The 19,711-nt window shown below is 40.5% G+C and overlaps 1 protein-coding gene across 1 annotated transcript; it reads left to right on the plus strand.

Annotated features, from left to right (window-relative positions):
* Positions 1-3,129: 3,129 nt before the first annotated feature.
* On the plus strand, positions 3,130-7,990 carry ZNF281 (zinc finger protein 281). Its single transcript, XM_021547583.4, has one exon. The coding sequence runs from the start codon at positions 3,196-3,198 to the stop codon at positions 5,812-5,814; it is 2,619 nt and encodes an 872-aa protein (XP_021403258.2). The 5' UTR covers positions 3,130-3,195; the 3' UTR covers positions 5,815-7,990.
* The last annotated feature ends 11,721 nt before the right edge of the window (positions 7,991-19,711 follow it).

Genomic DNA, 19,711 nt, shown 5'->3' on the forward strand with positions numbered 1-19,711 from the left:
GAGACTCAGACTGGTTCACTAATACTATATTACAATATAGAAATTACAATTTCTATATTGTAATATTTATTGTAGGATATATACTGCACTCAAAAACACAGCTCTCTTTTTGAATCTATTCTTACTTATTGTTGAGTTCATTGATGTAACCTGAAAATAACTGAAAGGAAGAGTTAGATTTTAGCTTCTTTGAAAAATTAAACAAAAGAAGTTAAGAAGTTCTCTCTCCCAAGGGTGTTGTGCTGGCATTGGGTAATCCATGGAATTATTACGTATGAATGGTACCTCTTATTTCTCCCTACTTAATAAGATAGTGGTTTTGCTGATGAGTAAATCCAGAATTAATGAAAATGTCTTCAAGTAATTTGCATGTTGCATTAAAAGGTTGCAATTTGTTTGCTATTCAAATGCAGTTTCTTACCAGAAAATATTTTCAGTTTGAAAATCAAGAGTTTTTTCCCCTGAGATATTTAAGCCAATTTTAGGTAATAATAATTTTACAAAGTTATAAACCCACAGTGAATCTTAGTTGCAGAAGCATTTTCATAGCAAATGATATATATTTTGCATTTATTTCCATTTGTTATTGTGTTCTTCCCAGTAATTTGAGTGTGTTTTTCAGGATCCTGCCTGCAGATTGAAGGAATCAGTACCAAGTTACATTGTTAACTCAGATCCTGGACACAGACTCTTCAATAAGGCGAATATATTAAGGCAAACTCATTGAAGTGAGTATTTTGTTTGGTTTTAGTTTGAGTGAGTATTATAAAATACATTTTTGAGTATTTTGTTTAGTCTACTAAGAGGCTAGTGTGAAGCAAGCCCTTAAAAGAACTTTGGTGATTCATGTATGTTTTCTGCTTGGGTTATTTTTTTTTTTCTGTTCTCATACATTTCTTATTTTCTTCCAACTTAAGTTTCTACAATAATTAAGTGTATGCATTTGTCAATACATATGTGGGAGTATAGTTTTAGTTTAGTGTTTGGTAGTATGTTTTCTTTTAATTTTACAGAAAGAATTATCAGAAGTAGAGATTGCTCACTCCTCAGTTTGCCTTAGCATCTTCCTATTTTCACTTTTTGAAATAAATTTATTATGTTGGTCGAAAGACCATTCAAATATAAAATTAAATTTTCTAATTAATGTTATAGATCCTTCGGTGCTAAGTTTTTCATTTTCAAACAGCTGAATATCACAGTATAGTTGATGCACTCCCATGTTATCAAATAAATGCTCAAGGTACAGCTTATAATGTTGAAAAATAGAAAAATAAATTGACCTTGATGAAGTGTGTCTTCTTTTGTCTGTTCCCAGGAAAGTTTATTTCAGGTATTTCTACTGCTGAAATGATTAGAGTTAACAGCTTTTTCCCTCCATTTTATTTTACAGGGTCTCTTCATCTTCCTGATATATGGGGTGTACAACACAGAGGTAAGTCTGCTTGGAGTATCTCAAGGCTGACAGAGTGAATGAGAGAAATGACAGGTTTCTTATCTTGATAACTGAGGGACAAAGTTGGCTTTCCATACGAGTGTCCTACTGCCCTTCATGCTTGGACTGGCTTATATGCATCCCAGCTTACCATTAAACACAGACACCCTGAATAAAGGGACAGACTCATTTCTCATAGGCATTGACTAATATTTTACTGCTGCTTTAAGTTTTTTGAATTCCTGGTCTGTCTTTTAACACTTATCTAAACCTGAGTCTTTAACTACCATTATCTAATGTACATTTTGAAATTAACTCTTAGTTTACATACTATAAAATATTTAAATTATAAAAAGAACTAGTTTCACTTACTCAACCAAATTTTGAAGTACAGAAATGGCAGAAAATTCCACTTTTTTTGCATCAATCAGCTATGTTTAAGATTTGACCCAAGCCTTTGTAACAGTCAGAGTTATGAAAAGTGCTTGCTATTGATAGGCTCATCTCTCATAAAGGAAATTTTAAGGAATCTATCCACCTTGTTTTGTTACTTCCATTGCATCAATAATAAAAATTAGTGTTAATATATTTAATTCCAGGTTTTTAAGCTAAGGTACCCCTGATGTTTGCATTTTAAAATCTTACAGAAATGCAAAAACCTTTTGAAGTAAATACTCAGAAATTCAGCAGAACTCTATTTATATTTTATTATCCTCCAAGGAGGGCATGGACTATTAGACTTACAGTGTAAAAGGTCTCCTGATTAACCAAAGTAAGGTACTATTTCAAAGTAACAATATTATCTCGTTTCTAGTATAAGGATGAATTATTTCCGTAGATGCAGCTCAACCAAAGAGCATCATTAGAACGGGTTTTGCTGTACCAGAGGGCCAAGGAACCGGGGCCGTGGCCCCGGGAGCGGAGCTGCCGGCGGTGTCCCAGCGCGCCGGGGCCAGGGCTGCGCCAGCGCTCGGCCGTGGCCGCAGACCCGGCCCGGGGCAGCGGCGGAGCCGGCTGTGCCCGGTGGGTACACTCGAGCGCACACCGGCAGCGCTCCGGAGAGGGGCGGCTTCGTTATCGCCGAGGCGCTACGGGCATCTCGTGTCACCGCTTTGGCACCACACACCCCCGAGCCTTTGCTAAAACCCTCGATTTCAGCCTTTCTGCATCAGCCGCTGCTCCGCCGGGTCACGGGCGCTGCTGAGCCCGCAGCCGCTCCGCGTTCGGCGCTTTGCACCGCGCGGGACCGGCCCTGCCGCGCTGCCGGGGCAGCACCTGCGCTCCGCTCCTGGGCGAGCGGCGGTGCCCGGTGCCGTTATCGGGCGGTGCCCGGTGCCGTTATCCGGCCGTGCCGCAGGGACCCCGCGGCTCCCGGAGCGCCGCCGGCGCCCGGCCCGGCCCCGCGGCGGGCAGCGCCCACCCGCGCCCCGCGCCGCGCCTGCGCGCCCGCGGCCCGAGCGGCCGGGGCTCCCAGCGTGCCGCGCGGCGCGCATGTGCGGCGGGGCGGGCGCTGCTAATTCCATTGTGGAGCGGACGCGGCGATATTTGTAACTGGCGGCGGCGGCGGGAGCCGTAAGTGCAGCCGGGCCGGGGCCGCCGCGGGCGCGGGGCGGGAGGCGGCGATGCGCCCGGGCGGCGGCTGCCGGGCCGCCCAGGGAGCCGCCCGCTGAGCCGGCGCGGTCCGGCCGGCCGGCCGGCGGGCGGGCGGCGGGTCCCGCAGCCCCTCTGGGCCGCGCCTCCTCTCCGGCCCGCCTTCCCGGGGGATGAAACTCGGCAGCGGCTTCCTCGGCGGCGGCAAGAGGGCGGCGGCCATGGAGCCGACGTTCCCCCCCGGCATGGTGATGTTCAACCACCGCCTGCCCCCGGTCACCAGCTTCGCCCGGGCGGCCGCGCCCCCCGCGGCGGCCCAGCACCCCCCGCAGTGCGTGTTACCTCCGGCCGCCGCCGCCGCTTCCTCCACGGCGGCGGGCGAGCCCCCGGCGCCTCCGCCCCCGCAGGACGTGACTTTCAAGAAGGAGCCGGCGGGAGCTTTCCCCTCCGCGCCCTCCTCGCAGAGGAGCCCCTGGGGCTTTCTGCAGTCCCTGGTGAGCATCAAGCAAGAGAAGCCCAGCGAGCAGGAGGAGGAGCAGCAGTCGCAGCACCATCACCACTACGGGGGGCTTTTCGGGGGAGCGGCGGAGGAGAGAGCCCCCGGCCTGGGCAGCGGCGAAGGAACCGGCCAGAGCGTGATCCAGGACCTCAGCCTTCTTCACCACCTGCACCAGCATCCCCACCGAGACCTGCTGCTGACTGGCAGAGGCGAGGGCGCTCCAGGGAGCGCGGGTGAGCCAAAGCACGACGCCCAGGTCAAGAAGGCAAAGAGGCCAAAGCCAGAAACTCAGGGAATCAAAGCCAAGCGGAAGCCGAGCACTTCATCCAAACCCCCCCTGGTGGGAGATGGGGAAGGTGCCGTCGCGTCCCCCAGCCAGAAACCTCACGTCTGCGAGCACTGCAGTGCTGCCTTCAGGAGCTCCTATCACTTGCGCAGGCACGTGCTCATCCACACCGGGGAGAGGCCTTTCCAGTGCAGCCAGTGCAGCATGGGCTTCATCCAGAAGTACTTGCTGCAGAGACACGAGAAGATCCACAGCAGGGAGAAGCCTTTCGGGTGTGACCAGTGTAGTATGAAGTTCATCCAGAAGTACCACATGGAAAGACACAAGAGGACGCATAGTGGAGAAAAGCCATACAAATGTGACACTTGTCAGCAGTATTTTTCAAGGACTGATAGACTGTTAAAGCACAGAAGAACATGTGGTGAAGCCATAGGTAAAGCAGGGGCTGGAATGGAGCCCGGATCATCAAATAGCATGGGTAGCTTGGCTGCATTGTCTCAGGGAAATACAAGTTCCTCAAGGAGAAAAAGTAAAACAAAAAATACATCCACTGAAAACAAAGGAAGCAAGTGTAGCAGCAAAATCGCTGAATCTCAAGTTACAAGTAATGTGGCCATGGCGAGTTACGCAGTTGATATTCCTATTGTGTCTTCCAGTGGTGGTCTAGTTGGCACAGGCGTAGAAGAACTTCAGAAAAAGGTGCCAAAATTGGTCTTGAAAAAAACAAGCAGAAAACAAGGAGACAAAAATTACCTTAATTTTGTATCACCACTGCCAGATATTTTGGGGCAAAAACCACTGTCTGGGAAACAGAGTGGCTCTCTAGGCCTAGTAGCCAATACCGGTGTAGAATCTATTGGCCTTCTCCAAAGTACAGGTGGTAAACCGGGTCAAATAAGTAGCAATTATGATGATGCCATGCAGTTTTCAAAGAAAAGAAGATACTTACAAACTGCAAGCAGTAACAGTGCCTTTTCACTCAATGTCGGACACATGACTTCCCAGCAGTCCGTCATCCAGTCTCCAGGTGTTAGCGTTATGGATAATGAAGCTCCTTTATCTCTTATTGATTCAGCGTCTTTAAATAGTGAAATAAAGTCTTGCCACGACAAGTCTGGTATTCCTGATGAAGTCTTACAGAGCCTTTTGGACCAGTACTCTCACAAATCGGAAGGCCAGAAAGAAGATCCGTTCAGTATAACTGAACAGCGTGTGGACTTGCACACCTCAGGAGAACATTCAGACATGGTTCAGGAAGAAAACTTGAGCCCTAACTCTCAAACAGTTTCAAATGATAAGGCAAGCATGTTGCAAGAATACTCAAAATACCTCCAACAAGCCTTTGAACGAACAACCAACAGCACTGGTTTTGCTTTTGGACCCAGTTTCCAGTTTGTTAGCTTGTCTTCAACTCTCCATAACCACACTCTGTTTCCAGACAAACAGATATACACTACATCTCCCCTTGAGTGTGGCTTCAGCCAATCCGTTACCTCAGTATTGCCAACTGCGTTGCCAAAACCTCCATTTGGGATGTTGCTTGGCTCTCAGCCAGGCTTTTATTTGTCTGCTTTGGAGGCTTCGCATCAACAGTTGACTCCTTCTCAAGAGCTGGATGATCTCATCGATCCGCAGAAAAACTTAGAGACTTCGTCGAACTACCAGTCAACATCTCAGAAACTGACTGGCCAGAAGGAACAGAAAAACTTAGAATCCTCAACGAGCTTTCAGATCCCATCTCAGGAGTTAACCAGCCAGATAGATCCTCAGAAGGACATAGAGCCTAGAGCAACCTACCAGATTGAGAACTTTGCACAAGCGTTTGGTTCTCAGTTCAAGTCGGGCAGCAGGGTGCCAATGACTTTTATCACTAACTCTAATGGAGAAGTGGACCATAGAGTAAGGACTTCAGTGTCAGATTTCTCAGGGTATACAAATATGATGTCTGATGTAAGTGAGCCATGTAGTACACGAGTAAAAACCCCAACCAGCCAGAGTTACAGGTAAGGTCCTGACTCTGACCAGGCTGTGGGGTCTTCTTAATGTAATTTGTTTTACTTGGACAACACTGCCATTGGAATGTTTCTACACGGTCCTTTTAAGAATAATGTAACATGCCCTTTCAATGCAACTTTTCATATTTAGTTTATTTTGTTAGTGTGATTTTTTTTAGCTCTGTTTATTATGGTTTTTAATCAAAAATCAATAGTTTTAAAATAGCATTTTTGTTCAAGTGACAATGTTTAGCAATCAAATTTACATTATGTAGATTGTCAGGGAATAGCCCAAGATTTTAAAATGCAAAAAATTAACTTTGTTCCTAGGACTAAAGTTTATTCTAATTGCTTTACTCTCAGGAAAGTGTAATGAAGCATGGGAATTCTATGCACCACAAGTGTATTGGAACTTCCAATTTACAGATGATTACAAATATATCTCAGCTTTTTGAGGAAGGGATCTTTAGCATTTCAAATTGCTGTCTCTTATGTCAGCTGATCTGAAAGAATTTTGCTACCTAAATCTTGTTGTTTTTAAAGTACTCCCGTTCTTCCAGGTGATGCTCATTCCAGGCAGGTGGAGCAAATATTCTCGGGTCTGCATGATGAGCCCAGCACGGTAGCTTTAATCTGAACAGTAATGTCCCCAGAACTTCTGTGTTAGACTGTAATTCCGTAAAGAGATTCTGTTGACACAAACCGTGAGAACAAAATGTGTGCAGCTGGTTCATGTCATTAGAACTCCAACTTGAAACTACAGTCCTAATCCAGATAGTGTTTGGGGATACGTTATTTGTTACACACGGTTCAAAAAAGTCCATCTCCTGCTCTTCCCCTTTTCCCATTCTTTTAGTGTAAAGGGTTCCCTCTATTTTATTATGTTCCTGGTTCCTATGGACTTGATCTTGGTTGTCTACCTGACTCCCCTGCCTCCCCTTCCCTACCCCCTTTTCTTTCTTTCCCTTTTTCCCACTTACTCTCTCATCTAATAGCTAGCATTTAAAAAGATTTACATTCCAGAAAGTGCATATCTTATGATGTGCTTTCTGATGTCTTACGACATCAGATGACGAACAATGAACACCCACCTGTTTTAGAACTATGTCGAGGTTTCCACGTACGATAAGAAATAATCTACTCCCAATTGTACATAGCGAGGCCCCTGTCCTGCATCAGGATCAGCTACCACGGCCCCCTGTGCCCAGCAGTGTCCCGGTGGTGTCACTGGAGCTCTTGATGGAGAGAGGGGCTTGCAGCAGTTCATCATGGCAGGCTCTTAGGGCCTAAGGCTGCAATTCCATCAAAGGATTCTGGTGATGGCATCAACTACAAAAGTAGAACTTGAGTGGCTTGTTAATATCAACAGAACTTTTCTTTGGAATTATTGCCTTACTTTATGTATATTTTGTGGTACATTATTTATTATATGTGAATCCTGATTAATGCCTGTGGAGCCATGGAAACCTGCTAGAAATACTGGTGGCCATTCAAAGCTGCTGAAATGCAGTGGCACTGCTCTAAACCACTTTTTGCAAATGAATTTTTTGATTAGTTTTTTAATGTAATTTTGGTGATGTTTATGATGATGGTTTTTTATGTACTCTTGGTGATGTTTCAGTCTTACGTACTTTTCTGTTGTCAGGAAGGTACCAGTGGTTGTTTGCAGTCTTATTGTGTAATCAGCCTATTACAGGCTTCCATGTATAATAAAGTTATTAACATTGTGCAAGTGTAAAACACTTCTGTTATGAAAGTGGTGTATTATTAAAGGAATTGTTACAAAAATCCTGGGTAATTTCTCCTGTTGTCCCTCACAACTATGAACTAGAAACTTGAGCCCCATTGGTGATCTCTTTTGCTAGTAAATTTTCAGCCCCCTCACTAACCTAGAGTTTGTTCTCATAGAATCTGTGTAACTCCATTAACTTTTTATTTATACTTGATTCTGTATTTCACGCTATTTCAGTTTAAATAATCAAACAACAACTGTTCTCTAAACACAGAACCCAGCCTGTTATCAGGGATGGAATAGTCCATAACCACTGTGTTGGCTTTTTTAGTACCTTTTTTTGTTTTACAGAGGTTATAATTTACATTCTTTATATTGTGTGTAGTAGAAGTTGCATATGTATTGTTCTGGCTGTTTGCTTTAACTTAATAAAACCCATTATTCACAAAATCATAAAGGCATCACTTCTATTATCCAGTCATGCTTTTGAGGACTTAGTAAGGAAACATTAGATTAGATTTTGAGAAGGAATTTACTGGAGGGTTTTCAGTTTGTTTTCTTCTGTTTCCTTTTGAGTCAAACAATCAAAATGTGCTATTTTAGACATCAGGAGTCTTAATTTATACCTTTAACTTAGCAAAACTTAACAAGTTTCCTGAAGTTAAAAATGTTTATAGAGCCTCATCTTTTCAAATCTGTGATTTTAGTTAAAAACACCTAAATTGCATATTGTTAACTGCAAAGACTTCTCATAATTAATGAAATTTCAGAATGACAAATGCATAATATAGTAGCTTAATTCAAGGTAAAGATTGTAGAAAATCCTGTATCTGCTTTTTGGGCATCTTACTTAGTTGTAATTTCCCCCTCACCCTCCTGTTAATTCCTGCATTATATTTGAAGTTGTATAAAAGGAGTCTTATAGCAAAATACTTTAAAAGCATTCTAGGTAATCTGAAGGTAGGTTGTGGATTTACTTAGTCTGTATTTTTCTTCAACTTTGCATGTGTATTTGAATCAAGGCAGTGTTATGGATGAGAAAAATCCTTGTCATGTTGAAAAACAAGCACAAAAAGCTTACAAAAAGTAAATATGGAATATGCTTAATGTCTAACATTCAGAACGTTGCTAGGAATCATTTAAAAGTATGATGGGAGAATGTAGTGGGATTTTCTAAGTTCTTTGCACAGCGTAGTCATTCAAATGTTTCTAAACAGAGCAGAACAAAATATTTTTCTACTTTATTATGGAGTTGAAATTTTATTGTAATGAAGGTAGGGGTATGTTAAAATTGCATGGAAATTGGGCTATGGCTTTACCTGGTACATATTTGAAAACTACATAGTAACAGTTAACCCACATGAACTTTATATCGGTGAGAGAGGGACAAGGAAAAGCAAAATGGCTCTTGAATTCTTTTCCACTTTATTTCAAGATTTAGTTTGTTGTTTTTTAAAGGAGTTAATGGAGCAGAATGATAACCTGCTGCCTATCAGTATCAGGACTGTAAAGAAGAATTCACAGATGTAATGATAGAAAATGGTGCATAAACTGTTACACTTCTTCTTAGGGCAGTTCATGTAACATTATTGCCTTGGAACCTGGTGCACTATCATACCTTGGACTGTGATTGCACCTCTGTGTCCCAAGCACTGAAAGTGCATGTCTGACCTGCCTGCATATGATCTAGAAGAGCTAACTAAAATTTGTTGTAGTTCCTGAATTACTTCAAATGGATACAGACTTGTGGGAGAAATATTAGAGTAAGAAAGAAACTGCAATGAAGGAAGAATGAAAAAAAAAGTGAAAACACAATGGTGTGAAGGGTATGCAATTTCAGGTTTATGGACTACTGATGAAGAAAAGCAGCTTGATGCCTCATGGAGACCTTGAGAAGCTACTTGAATAATTCAGTGTATTCTATTAGTGGTTTTTTGTTGTTTCAATTGTTTGGTCTTCCCCTCACCCCCAGTGTTAAATGCTTGGTAACAGTGTATTTGTCTGAATGATGCTTCTGCTGTTTTTTCCCCCGCCAACTAGAAATCAGTCTCGTTCATGTGATGCTGCTGTTGTGGCTGTGGAAATGTTTGTAACACCCAGGAAGATACACGTGAGAATGTGTGAGTTACCAGCTTGATGCTCTAGTGGCTGAAGAGAATCAGGTCACTTTAAAATCAAAGATCCTGTTTACAGCCCTTGCTGGCTACCAGCTTTCAACATTTGAGCTGTAATTTTCCAGTCTGTCTGTCTCATGCTCTGTGCACTATCTTTCCCTGGGAAACTTCTGCAAAAATTGCCCATGCATTTCCTAAAATTAGATTAAGGAAGAAAACTTTGTTGTTCCACTGGTGTTTTCATCCCATGCTTCTTCAAAACCAAATCAGAATCCTCCTCCCCCAGCTAGGACTTTTAGACTGTGTTGATGGATGTCCCTTGTTGAATCACTGCTTGTGAAACCTGATAAGTTTTTGAAAAATGCTTTTATGTTCAGAAATGTGAAAGTTTGGTAGCTGTATGATCCCTCCAGGACAATGCATCAGCCTGTTTCAATCATTTGGTATGTTAGCCCATGTGGCAATCTTTTTTTCTAATTTGTTGTTTATTGTCAGATTGGAATCTTTTCTTGCTGCTAATATAAATTGCAGAGTGTTCACTTTTAATGTTCTTCTCAGGTGATTTTTGTGCATTTTTTTTTTGTTTGTACAAACACCTAGGAAAATATGGTTTACTATTGTGCACATAATTTGAAACACGGTATGTATACCCTCCTTAGCAAATGAACAATTGTCATGCACTTTGTAGTCTGTGTTGTTTGAAACACATTTCTTGTGCAGCCTCATCCTGCAGAGTCCTGCTTCATGCTCTGAGTGCCATCCTGCTGATGGCTACAAACAGCAAGGCAGTGTTGCTTGGAAGCAATTCTCTGTCATTTTGTCATCAGTCTGTTGTACATTCGAGATGGGCTGAATTGAGGAATCAACAGAAGATTCAGCTCTGGCATTTTTTTAACTTAAAATGATTCATAATCTTTACAGTAATGTAAATTTTTGTATATCATGTGCTGCTTTATTTTCATATTGATGCTTTTCAATATTTTGATTTTATTAACTGGATAATGGATCTAGAAATCTTAAGCCCAAGCTTCTCCTTAGTAATGTGATGATGCCACACTAGAAAGCTGTCTGTGTACTTGGTGACCTGGCCTGAAATTTGCTAAAATATTGTGTAGACAGATTCAAAATGAAGAAAGAATTAAGAACTGGTTTAAGAATATACTTTTTGATTATTGTTATATACTCTGTCTTACCTGAAATGTATTTTAAATAGTTTCTTATTTAGTGCTACAGTTAGCAAAACATTTTGTGAGCTAATGAGGCGTGTAGTGGTCATTATGCAGGACCTGCAACATACAGATATTCTGTAGTAGCTCATGTGCCACCTTTGATGCTAAAACCTGCTTTATCTAAAACTAGGTTATTACCCTTCAGAATAATCCTGTATCTTGTTAAGAAGGAGCCTTTACTTTGTGCTGTTTGGCAAAAGATTTAATTTTGATTTTTATCTTGAAGGTCAAAAGGCTGGCTGTTTTTTCATCCCAGATTTCCTCTTATAGCATGTACTTCTCTCTGTGCACATAATCTGTTCCCACAGGATAGGTCGGAATCTTGACTGGGATATGATGTGTGTGGGTGCTGGCATATGGCAATTATATTGAGGATGGATCAGGCTGCTCAAAGATCGAGTACTTTTTTTTCTGAAGGGGGGAACAATACCTTACAGGTGGAAATGTTTCCAGATGGTGTTGTATTCTGAGATGAGTGGGAATAAAACTGGGCTGAGACCTGCGTAGAGCAGAATTTACAAAGAAATCCATATGCAATTCGATGAGTGACAAGGTTTAGAATCACTTTAATTTGCTTTCCAGTAATGAGGAAATATATAGATGTGTAATATAACATCTTGCATGTTTTGCTGAGGTGCTTTAAATTCTAGTGGGTAAAATATGTCAATGGATCTTCTTACCTCTTAAAGAAAATGGTCTCTCGAATGAAAAATACATTCTCTTGGAAGCTGCTTGGTAATACTGGAAAATGAGACTAATAAGGACTAGCTTCTTCAGCTGCAGAGGGCATTCATGTTGTGTTAGCTATCTGCTTGGAATTCGGTCAGGGTGGTGGTAACACATTTCCTCGTGGCAGTCCTGGCCCCACGCTCTCCCCAGGGGCAGAAGGCACTCCCAGGTCTGGCCCTGGCCTGCCTTGTGCAGCTGGGCTCAGCCAGGGGCTGGGAGGTGGCAGAGACAGCGGCTCCGCTTCTCCAGCACTGAGGGGTTTTGGAATCCCTGCTGTTCCCAAGCACTGATTCACACTGTGAAACTGAAATGCAGAGATCTCTGCCAAAAGTCTGCTTGCTCAGGTTTGCCAGAGGGTTGAATAACCCCAGGTGTTACTCAGCAGTGATCAATGGAGATGTGACACTAAAACTATTTAACCTGTTTAGCTTAAGAAATCTGTGAAAGGTAGCTCAAATTATCTCATGTTCCTGTGCTTGGTCCATAAAGCCTTATATCCAAACATTTACACTTGGTAATCTTAGTGTAGAGTTAAGTCTGTATAAAATGTGTAGGTGATTTAAAAATTTACTTCACGAGCATTCTTAATTAAAATTTCTTTCCAGTAATTTAATATTAGTTTGGGGACATGAGACTTAAACTAATTACTCCTTTTGTGTTCTTGGAACTTGGATTTTTGGAGAGATGGCAATTTTTGTGCAGAGATACTAAATTTGATTATTTATTCTGGAGTTGAGAGACACTTTAGAGTAAAAGCATTTTCATGTTTTGTTTTATGTGGTTGTAGAAATCATGCTTCATGCATTATCTTAAGAGTGGATGGCAAAGGGAGGAAGACTGTTGAAATCATTAGTTTTTACATTATTTAGCACCATATTCTGATGCTTACATGTTTTGTTCTTCTCACAATGAAGCTAAATTAAAATCTCTGAGAAAGAGGTCCCTCTAATATAGCATAATGAAGGCTTTAAATGGGTACAGTTGTAGGTCATCGTGAATAGGAATGCAGTGACCTTTGTCTTGACAATGAAGCTGACACAAGCTTCTCAGAGCTGTTCTTTTTTTTATTATTTCTCCGCCAGAAAGGACACAAATAAAACAGAGGATCCCCCTTCTCCCATCAGTGAACAAAATCAAAAGACTAGAAAATGTGTAGTAACTTGTCAGTTTGCAAGATCTAGGAATAACACTGACTTCTTTCTCAATACAGACACTGCTGCTGGAACAATTTGTGTCAAGGAGTTGGGAAAGGAAGGAAAATCTACTTGACTGGCCATATGACTGGTAAATTTTCTTAAGGTGCTTTCTAATAGCTTGTTTTGATTTTAGGATACACAGCAGCAAGACATTCAAAATTGTTATTTGTACCTACTTACAGTTTTGTAGCTAGAAAAAATCACAAATCTTCCTCTCATTCATTTTGCACTCACTTTTGCAGTACAGTGCAGGCTTGCAGAGCACCGTGTTGGAATCTAGCAAGGCTTGAATTTTTGGTGGTCCATGTAAGAAAGTGAAGCATTTTGCAGAAAGCACAAAAATGTGGCTGTTTCCTATGGGGAGATGCCATTGCTCTATCCACCTTCAGCAGAGGCTTGTGAATTGCAGTGCTCAGCAATTTTCTTTAACCATAGAGAATCATCTGTCATTCTTAAATAATGGCACTATCTGCTACTTTAGGACCTTCTCGAAGCTTCAGTAATGTTGATCTGAATTGTGCTGCCTCTTGTAGAGGAGAGGCCTGTGTAGCAGAACAAACTCTTAATGGTGCAGTCAAGGTAACAAATGCAAATGGAGATTTGATCCTTTTGTAAGAAGTCATATCTACAAGATTGGTTCTCTATGACCAGATAATAATTTTATATTTTTTTAGTCAAGGATTAAAACTACATGTTTTTTTTTTAAGACAAACTTGTTTACTCAGTGTTGATGACTGATATTCCCATAAGGCCACAGCCAGGGTGAGAAAAGGTATTTTTATTGGGACTGTCCCTCTCTGAGAATATGCTTCATCAAAAGGAAAAAAAGAAAATAAAAGTTTAGAATTTGCACGTTATTTCAGAGCTTGTAAACTACAAGAGTGAAACAGCAGTTAACATACAATATTTCAAGTTTTTAAAACCTATTTCAGGAAAATAGTACACTGATACCCTATATATGGATCTAATGGACAGTGAGAAGTGGCTTCAATAGATGAAAACAAAAAGGTATGTGGGACAGTATGTTAATGATTGGCTAGAAATATTTAACTTGTTGTTTTCTATAAATGAGAAAACTTACTTATAAAGCTTACTTAATGAGCTGGAACGTGACCAATTTGATACTAGAACAGCAGTGTGCCCTTGTGGCAAGAAAGGAGTCCAGCAGTGGCACAGGGATGAATGAGCACCTGGATTCTCTTTGATAGTAGGAGGGGCTGAGAGAGCTGTGAGTGTTCAGTCTGGAGAACACCGGGCTCAGCAGGATCTCATCAATGCCTACAAATGCCTAAGAAGAAGGAATGAAGATGAAGGAGCCAGACTCTTTGCAGTACTACCCCCTGACAGGACAAGAGGTAATGGACATAAATTAAAACACATGAAATTCTACAAGAAAATTACTGGGAAGGTTGTCAAAGAGAGGACTAAATTGCCAGAAAAGTCATGGAATGTGTGACTGTGGAGGTATTTGAAGCCCAGCTGCACATGTTTCAGGACAGACTGCTCTACCTGACCTGGCTTGAGCAGGGGATTTGGGTAAAATGAACTCAAGAGGTCCTTTCCAACATTAATAATTAAGTGATTCTCTCTAGTTTTGTTTGATTGGTGGTCTGTACCAAATAGCAATGGCAGGTTCCATGCTGAAGGGACAGTGAGTGTCTCTAGGAAGTAGCACAATGGTGTGTCTGAAAGTGCATTGTTTGGTGGAACAAATGGGGTCAGGAATTCAGGATGTTGCTGAAACTCCTGGCAAGTAGTTCAATGTTTGTGATGTCTAGCTTGGACACTTGAGTCTGCATTAACTTGCAGGCCTTTTCCATGACCAGTCGTCCTTAGACTTCTATTAAAGATTAAGAAGAAAAGATCGTGAAAGCATTGTGAAATAAAATGTTTGCTGTTTCTATTAAATACAAAATATATAACATAATATATACAATATATAACATTTTTTATTTGTTACTTTGTTTTACTAACTTTCCTCCTTTAATTTATTTTTAACTGTTGAAGGTTACAAAAAAGAAACATGTAACTGACTCTTAATTTACCTGATTCGAGAGATGGTAATTGCTTTTTCCCTCTTCTCACCGAAGTTAGCTGAAATGGTGTGACTTGAAGCTGCTCTTGGTCAGACCTCATGCAAAGCAAAGCAAGGAGAATGCAGCTTCTGGTTTTGGTTCAGACTTTTGACTTGAAATCTTTCTTCTGGAGAAAGGCCTGCACAGAGCATTATCTTATCAGTCTGTTGATAAGTCGTAACAGCATTAGGCTCTTTCAGGCATTGCTGTCAGCTGTTGTTCTGGTCACGGGCTCAGTTGTTGCAAAAGACTGTCTTGACAGGGTGAGACAGATTTTTTTTTTCTTTTAAACAGAAAGCAAAAAATGATTATAAAGGATAGGGATTAAAATGTATACAGTGAGTGGATGATAGCAGGAATGTAAGTTTTGTATTCCAGATGTTTTTTGAAGCTTAATCAAAGCTGGATATTATGGCGATGTAATTTGGGTCGTCCTTGGTGGGTCTGGTCTGGCTATTCCCCAGCATCAGGGCAGCAATGCTAAATGGTGCTGAGCTTCCATGTGGTGACAGTGGCCAGTTAAAATGAGAAGTTTCAGAATTTTCACAGATCTATTGTATATCTAGTTTTAAGTAATGGCTTTTAGGAGAGGCCAGCATTTTTCTGACTTACTTGCAATAGGCCTTTCTTTCCTCTGCTCTACGCTTCTTTTGTTTGTTAGACTTGATTTCATCACAGACCTTGGGTTTTATCGGAGGCTGTTGTTTGGACTAACTCAATATTTCCATCTTCAATTTTCTGGCTTCTGTAAACGGTAAGTCTTTGTTGGTTTATGCTTACAGATAGATATTTTCATGCTTTTAAACCCCTCTTTGTGCATAATCTGTGTATACTGATGTGTATTTGTCAAATATGCATAATGTAAATGCAGTAAAAATTTCTGTGAAAATCCTTGGTTCTCTGAGATGTTGCAATAGGAAGATGTTATCTTTTTTAAAAGGGTAGTAACTGGACTAATATTAATCTAAAGTGTTAGAGGATGTTACCCTTTTTGAATGCAAAACCATATTATTGCTGAATGCTGTGATTATTGATTTTTATGAAACTTCTTGCTCTAATAATGTGGGAAGGCAGCCCTTTATTCTTGGATGTCAGTCTGTAATTGTTGAACTTAGGGGGATTTTTGGAAAATATGAAACAACTAGCATCAGGACAGATTTATGGCTTCAAGTAATCTTGATATTCTTCTACAGTTTTTCTGTATATATTTTTCCTTTTTTGTGTTTTGATTTGGTTTTGGTTTTTTTAAAGATAGCAACCCGAGAAAACAGTCAGAATGCCCCAAGGTGGATGTTGATTTCTGCTGGGGATCATCCTCTGGCTGATCAAGTGCATCTGAAGCCCTTGGATGAGAAGGACCATTGGCATTTGAGCTAGAGAGTGACTGATGAGAGTAGCTGGTTTCACCCTCCATGGAACAGGACCAGGGGAGAGCACACCTTTGAGTTGTTTTCATGGCAGATGTGGATACCTCACTAATGGTGTACATGGTAATGTTGCTCTTTTGCATGGGCTAGGAAGCAGTAACTCAAGAGGATGGACTCTTGTTATCTTGGCCTTGACCCTTGTTCCTTCTGCCTTGTTCCAGCCCTGCTCTCTTTGTGCAGTTAGCTCAGTAGGCAAATACCAGTTGTCTTATTCAGATCTCCCTGCTCTGCAAATCTCTGCCTCTCTCTTAGCTCCTGTTTTGCTATTTCCATCATCCTATGTGTACCCTCCTTCAGTCCTAAGCTTGTTATTTCTTCTCCTGCATTCCTTGCCTGATCAGTTCCTGCATCCTGCCACTTGTTCTGTTCTTCCCTCCTGTTCCAAATTCCTTGTCTCTGTGTGTTATTTCCCTTTGTCTGTGCATAGATTTTATTTCTTTGCATGAGATGCAGAGGATTGATATATACTTGCCATGTGGATGTCTTGCTGCTGTTGGGATAAAGAGCTGTTGTAACTGGCCTTTACATGAAGAGTTTGGTTTTACCCCTCTTGGCAAGGAAGGAGGTACATATGCTAGTCCACTGGAAGAACAGGGCCAACTGCAGGTTTTTCAGATATTTATATCATGTGGATGAATTTAGGTAGATTTTCATGAACACACAGACAGTAGTGTATCCATTGTGTAGTGTGACACAATGGATACATTCCTATTGAAACTCAGTCATCTTTGGGAGTACCAGAGAATGACTTTTTTTTTTTTTTTTTTTTTTGTGATAGTTGAGACAATGTATTTTTCATTAGCATTCTTCTTGGAAACAAGCAGGGCTTTCTGAATAAGTAATATATATATTTATTTTTATGCACATATGTGCACAAGAAAGCATCTGAGTGTCAAATGTGGTTGATGAAAATGTGATCAGCTTTGCAATCACCAGCTTGACAACAAGACTGTGAAAGGTTTTGGGATAACATTTTAGAAGGCAAAACTGTACACTGTTAATTAGAGTAGATCAGTTGAAATAACATTAAAGGTAATGGAGATAGAACTTTTCACAACTGAGGCATCAGGAATTACATTGCCTTGGGCAAGTAATGTTATCAGATACAATAGGTAGTTTATCTGTTGCTGCAGTTTCCATATTCCTATAGAGGAGCTAGTGCTGCAAATTATCCAGTTGTAATGCAATAATCCATCAGATTTCTATTCCTTCTGAACTCTATTTAATTGAATGAACTGCAGTATAACAAGTTGTATGGTTTCATATATGAAAGTAACAGAAGGATGAGACTTCCTTATTCTGTTGCCCTTCCAAACCAATTTTTTAAAAAATTTGCAGTGGAGCATTTTACAAGATATTTAATTGTAGTAAACATCTAAAATATTTATTCTATTCTAAATATCTCTATGTAAATTAATGCCAAATATTCCATCCTTTAAAAATATAATTGGAGTTTTATGGAGGATATTTAGGAGAGGCACCTGCAGCCAGAAATTAGTTTTGGTTTACATGTTAAATTGGTTGTGTTGCTTAAACAAACCACTCTCAACCTGCAGGGAATTCTGAGCAGTAGTTTTGGGAAGTGTAATTGCAATGGCCCAGGTAATGAATTCAATGCTTGTACAGTCTTTTCTCACTGATAAAGAAGATGCAAGCTTTGATGAAGACATCAATTGCACTTAAACTGTACTTTTTAAACCATTTTAATAAAACTTTCACAGTTATTTTGAATTGAACCAAATTAACTTAGCTTAAGTGGAGGAGTTGTCTATTTTAACCTAAATGGGAATCACCTTCACATATTGTAGATTAACCACAGGAAAAATGTTGTGGTTTTATTTTAAAAGTTTGTCATAAGCTAAAACAGTGCATCGCATACAATGGAATATACACTTTCCTGTCTATCATAATCACTGTCTTGTTGTCTAGTGCAGAGTGTAAGAGTATTGTAAGTAAACTTGGTAGCAAATGGTATTTTTTATTCACCTTTTTGTGATGAAAGGAGTAACAGTGTGAGGGATTTAGGCTTTTGCACAGTTGGTGGTCTTGTGTTCTGGGGATGCATTTTGAATGCTTCAAGGTGGCACAATTACTGAAAGAAACCAGCCTGCCTTCTTCAGTCCTTGGTTTCTTGCTCTCTCCAGAAAAAAAAAAAAACAAAACCAAAAACCAACCAAACAAACAAACAAAAAAACCCCCAAAAAAAGGCAGCTTATTTTTCATGTAGATAATACATTTAATCCCATTCTTTTCAGCTCACAAAAATACTTACCCCTGCACAGGTGTGCACGGGGGCACTGAATACGACAGAGCTAGTGTTTTTTTGTGAAAAACTTGATTTAAATAGACCAACATGTTTTTCCATTAGTTTAATTGCTGATTGTTCCTGTTCTTTTGTTGTGCTCTATCTAGAACTTCAGGTCAGGAGGTCAAGTCTGCTGGCATTTTCCTATGCCTTCAGAACAGCGTTGCCTCTGGCCCATGCATTCATCTCCCTGTGTGTTAGTGCTTTCTCTGCTGTACTCACTTTAAAAGCACTATTTATGTGTTGAGATACTCCCTCCAAAACATAAACATGAATAATTTAATTTATATGTGACATCACTGTAAGTGATATAAACATATGTAATTGTGTACGGTATGCTAGCAAAGAATTATTTCAGTTATAATGCCTGTTATTTCTAACTGATTACACTGTGTCTTTGCTAAATCCACCTAAAGGGGAAGAAATGGCAGAGAGCTTCTTTAAGAGCTCACCTTTTGAAAGTTGAGTATTGCTGCTTGATGTATGCACAGATTTTGCACTTCTGACAAGAAGAAATCCTGTGTTGTCCTCATTTATAATGTATAGACCTCTCTTTCCATATTTATACTATTTAAATAAAGAATACTGTGAGTTCTCAGAAATGTGCCATTCAAATGCAGAATGATGGTACCCAGCCTTCTGGGGGTACACTTTGGAATATGATGAGGATCCTGGTGGCATAATTACTGTGTTGCTGCTTTTCTGATTAATGACTGAAACTTTGACTTACTGGACCACCAAACACCATCTGAATTTCATTGTTTCTGAGGACATGCACAGTTTTGAGAGGTCAAGACTTTTGGCTAAAATTCACTAATTCCTCAATTGCTCCTTTGAATTAATCAGGTCTTCTTGCTCAGAGAATATCTATAAGCATGAGAAACAGGAACTTCCTAATTCTTCAGTCATTTGTGGTTTATTTAGACAATACAGTGATAGAAGTTACAGAGTCAAAATATATTGTGGAACTGGATTCTCCACAAATTGGCACCTTTTTGAATTCCAGTAGAAGCCCTTGTGTCCGTAGTTAGGACAACTACTTAACAGTTTAATTGATTTCTTAAGAAGGCAGATTTCTGAAGGTAAGAGGGTCTCTGAAAAAT

This window comes from Lonchura striata, chromosome 8 (genome assembly GCF_050655825.1).
Source record: "Lonchura striata isolate lonStrDom1 chromosome 8, ASM5065582v1, whole genome shotgun sequence".
Lineage (NCBI taxonomy): Eukaryota > Metazoa > Chordata > Aves > Passeriformes > Estrildidae > Lonchura > Lonchura striata.

What these genes read in the sequence shown, in the direction of transcription:
- ZNF281 (XM_021547583.4), top strand. Translation starts at nt 3,196, where the DNA reads ATGAAACTCGGCAGCGGCTTCCTCGGCGGCGGCAAGAGGGCGGCGGCC.